General features: G+C 50.4%; 1 protein-coding gene across 1 annotated transcript; it reads right to left on the reverse strand.

Moving 5' to 3' along the window:
* Positions 1–246: 246 nt before the first annotated feature.
* Positions 247–1,561, reverse strand: LOC125534309 (2-oxoglutarate-dependent dioxygenase 19-like). Its single transcript, XM_048697565.1, has one exon. It carries the CDS (start codon positions 1,498–1,500, stop codon positions 529–531), a length of 972 nt encoding a protein of 323 aa, XP_048553522.1. The 5' UTR covers positions 1,501–1,561; the 3' UTR covers positions 247–528.
* Between the last annotated feature and the right edge of the window lie 2,610 nt (positions 1,562–4,171).

Consider the following 4,171-nt stretch of genomic DNA (forward strand, 5'->3'; position numbering starts at 1 on the left):
TATGTGGGCTTTTTATCCCAACTAAGACGCCCTGATCGGGGGCGCCCAAACCAACTGATGGTTTAGGTCCCCTATCACCAGCGCTACATAAAAGGGGGTACGGGAGAGGGTTGGCAGCCTGCACAATCATAATTTTCGTACGGTTTCACTCCCCTCCCGATATTCTCTCACCCCATCCGGTCGGGGGGAGCGCTGCAGCGACGGGAAGACCTACTCCAGTCGCCGCTGCTGTCCCGGGACAGTGCCGGTGGCGTCCTGAGGGCATCAGGACGTTGAGGAGGACTGCTACCTCGACTACATCACCCCTGCATCACGCCTGCATCGAGCAGGCGATCATGTCCACTGCCGTGACATGTAAAGATTCCCTAAACCTTCTCTGTTCATGCTTTTTAGGTGATCTAGATGTAATCAGTTCCTGCTAATGGTATCCCAGAGATGCATAATTAATCCAACATTCACACCACAGACGAGCTGAAATTTGAGAACATAATAAAAGGCGCAGTACAGAGTACCCATGGACCATGGAAGCTAGATCTCGTAATAGGTGATGTGGACGACGTCCTCGGGCCTGGACGGCGGGTGGGTCTTGTTCCTCATCCGCAGCTGCATGTACTCGTTGTATCGGAACCCCCTGTAGCGCGGCGGCTCGCCGACGTCGCCCGCGAACTCCGGCAGCGGCTCGACCCACTTGTCGCCGTGGAGGTTGAGGAAGAAGACGATGGAGTGGCGGTGCGCCTCCGGCCTCCTCACCACCCTGTGCGTGGCGCTCTTGAACTTCTTGTTGCTCAGCACCTGCAGAACGTCGCCCACATTGACGACGATGCTGCCCTCCACGGGCTCCGCGGGGACCCAGCGGCCGTCGACGCCGCGCACCTCCAGGCCCCCGACGTCGTCCTGTAGTACGAAGGTGATGCAGTTGGCGTCCTCGTGCGCGCTGCTGCCGTTGTTCTCGTCGGTTGTCGCCGGGAAGTAGCGCAGCGCCGTGAGGAAGTCGAAGCCACGGTCGGAGTTGTACTCGGCGAGGAAGCCCGGCGGCAGGCCCATGCACTCGTTCAGGATGTCCTGCATGAGCAGCCCTAGGTCGGTGAGCTTGGCGAAGCACTCCTCCAACGCACCCCTGAGTCCGGCCGGTTCGGCGGGGTACTTGTTGAGCAAGAGCTTGGGGTTGAAGAGGAGCAGGTACTCGTTCTTGTCGGCGGAGTGCGCCGGCTGCCGCGCGTACCCCACCGGGAGCGGAGCGTTGGAGGAGGCCTCGGCGGGCCGCACCTTGGCCTTCTCCTCGTCCGGGAGCGCGAAGAACGCTGCCGATAGCTCCAAAGCGCGTGCCATGAGCTCGCGCGGCACGCCGTGGTTCACCGCGCGGAAGAACCCGGTCGCTTGGCCCGCCTGGCGCACGGCCTCGATGGCCCGGGCGCGCGCGCTGTTGTCGTGGGCACCGTCCCCGGCGAAGAACGGCGCCAGGTCCACCACCGGGAGAGCGCCGCCGTTGCTGGCCGCCATGTGCCTGGTGCTCGATGGGTCCGTAGCTTCTTCGGCCAAGCCTAGTGGTGTGTCTTGCGTTCTTGAAGTAAAGCAGGGGATGGATGGTTACACGCAGTCGTTAGAATATAACGTCTGTACTTATAGCAGATATGTGTAGAATATCTCATGTAATTGATGTAAAACAGATATGATATGATTCGGTGGTTAATACCTTCCATGTATAGCAAGACTATGAATCAATGCATATCCACCAAAGCAATCTCTCTCATGTTATGCTCAACCCATGCACACAAACTATCCGGACTGTCAAGCAACCTCCATGCTTGCTTAGCAAGCAGCGCCTGGTTAAAGGCTCTTATGTCTCTGAATCCCATGCCACACCCATATCCTTGGGTAAGACTATTTTCTCCCAATGAGCCAAGCCATTTTCCGCTTGCCATTCTCCACTCCCCACTAATATTGCCTCATCATCCGGATTAAATCATCACAAACAGAAGCCAACAAACGAAACACACTCATCACACATATGGGGATTGCTTGCGCCACAGTTTTAATCAAAATTTCTTTATTACCAGAGGATACATATTGTTCACTCCAATCGACAAGTCTCTTCCTCAATCTTTTCTGTAGGGTTTCAAATTGTCCTTTATGTGCTCTTCCCTCATGCACCGGAAGCCCCAGATATTTTGGTTCAAATACTTGTTGCATAACCTCCAAGGTACTCTTGACCTCATCCGCCACTTCATCAATGCATTTGTCCGAGAAAAGGATGGAACACTTATATGGGTTAATAAGTTCTTTTTACGGTGGAAAAAGAGTTATATATTAATCAAGCAGCAGGTACATCTGCCTTACAAATGTTCAGTACATCTCCAGGTCCAGATTTAAGCCAAACGACAGTACGTCTTTCTCTCCTGCCAAAGTTAGCCATGTAGTGGCTTACATTATTTTGCTCACGTCTAATGTGCTTGATTAAGAACTCCCTTCGAGATTCAAGACTAGTCTTGATTTCTTCTATCAGCATAGCATTCGCTGATCTGTCTAAACTCTTGTCTTGGACGAGTTGTGTGGCCTCCAGGCTGTCCATCTCGACTACAATTGGCAACGTTGTCCATTGGAGCGCAAGCTGGATCCCCTCCCTGCATGCTTCAAGTTCTGCTTCGAGCGGCAGACGTACATGACCGCAGCTCTCTGCAAGAAGAGTATATGATCGCTCTTGCAGAATCCCATAAGACCATACCGGCACCTGCCGTCTCATTGTACACGCAGAATGAGCCGTCAATGCTCAATGCCGTCCATCCCGCCGGCGGCAGCGCCCACCGGAGTCCTGGCTCTTTGGGCTGAACCACAGTTGATGACGAGCCTCTAGAATGCTCCCCGCCAATCACCATTTTGCCTTTAACGTGATAAGTTGAGCAGTCGCTGATGAGTATGTGTTCAACAAGCCTTTAACAATGCTTGCCTGTTGGCCAGATGCTTCAAATAGCAACATACACTAGTAGAAAACCGGCCTTTTGTCCCGGTTCATAAGGGCCTTTAGTCCCGGTTCCCGAACCGGGACTAAAGGGTCGTTACTAATACCCTCACCCTTTAGTCCCGGTTCAAACCAGAACCGGGACAGATGGGGCTCCACGTGGCCGCTGCCGGCAGCCCAGGCAGGGGGGCCTTTGGTCCCGGTTGGTGGCACCAACCGGGACCAAAAGGCTTCCACGCGTCAGCAGCTGGCTGGAGCTGAGGTTTTTCTTTTTTCTTATTAAAAAAGGTGGTTGTTTTAGGGGTTTAGGGGGCTATTTTTAGGTTGTTATTAGCTAGCTAATAGAGAGAAGTGTCCTCTCTTATATCTTCATCCTTGGTTTACCAACGCTACTGCTATGTTTATTTCACCCGCAGATATATAATAACTCATGCATGCTCGCATCATACATCATCATATATAATAACAAGTCCTACTAAAATCAAGCATCATCATACAACTTCTACTCGTTATTAATAATAAGTCATAGGATCATCATCCTCATAGTCATCGAACCCAACAACCCTACATAATTGTTCTTAGCACACATGATCATCAGTATCAGGTAGGACCTAAACACACTTAAGGTAAAATAGCATAAAACAATATAGATCCTGACTCTCCATTATGAAGAATGGAGATCATCTTGTCTCCAGTTCTTGCGCCTTGCTTCCTTTTGCTTCCAAGAAGCTCCTTACGACTGTCCATAAATTTTTTCCATTCTTTGATTGTCATGTCTCCACTTCTTCTAGAAATCCGGTATGGACAGTTGAGATTCGTAGGATGACCTGGATATATGTTCAAAACACGAAGGCTGCCGCCATTCTGATACATCAAATGAGGCACACAATCCTCTGGGATTCTCTGTTGAAAAACATAGTAATAACTTCGTAGTTAGCAATGATGTACTAGTTTTAGAAGTATGCAAAAAGATGCACGGATGTCGTAATAGTAAAAAATCTTACCAGGGTATCTCCATGGTAGTTACCGTAGTTCAACACGTGCACTAGTGGCACGTATTGACCATAATGTTGAGGAGTTCGATTGTAGATATTGTAATTCTCAAGATCATTACAAAATCCAACCAGATGAGTTTTCTTCTTGTAAGTTAACTCAGAGCCATCGGTATAGTAAGTTCTATCTACCATCTTCTACACATTCTTTGATACTTCAAAA

Source organism: Triticum urartu, chromosome 2 (assembly GCF_003073215.2).
Source record: "Triticum urartu cultivar G1812 chromosome 2, Tu2.1, whole genome shotgun sequence".
Taxonomy (NCBI): Eukaryota; Viridiplantae; Streptophyta; class Magnoliopsida; order Poales; family Poaceae; genus Triticum; species Triticum urartu.

Bases quoted from the DNA above. Each gene is read 5' to 3' on its own strand.
- LOC125534309 (XM_048697565.1), bottom strand. From the start codon at position 1,500: ATGGCGGCCAGCAACGGCGGCGCTCTCCCGGTGGTGGACCTGGCGCCG.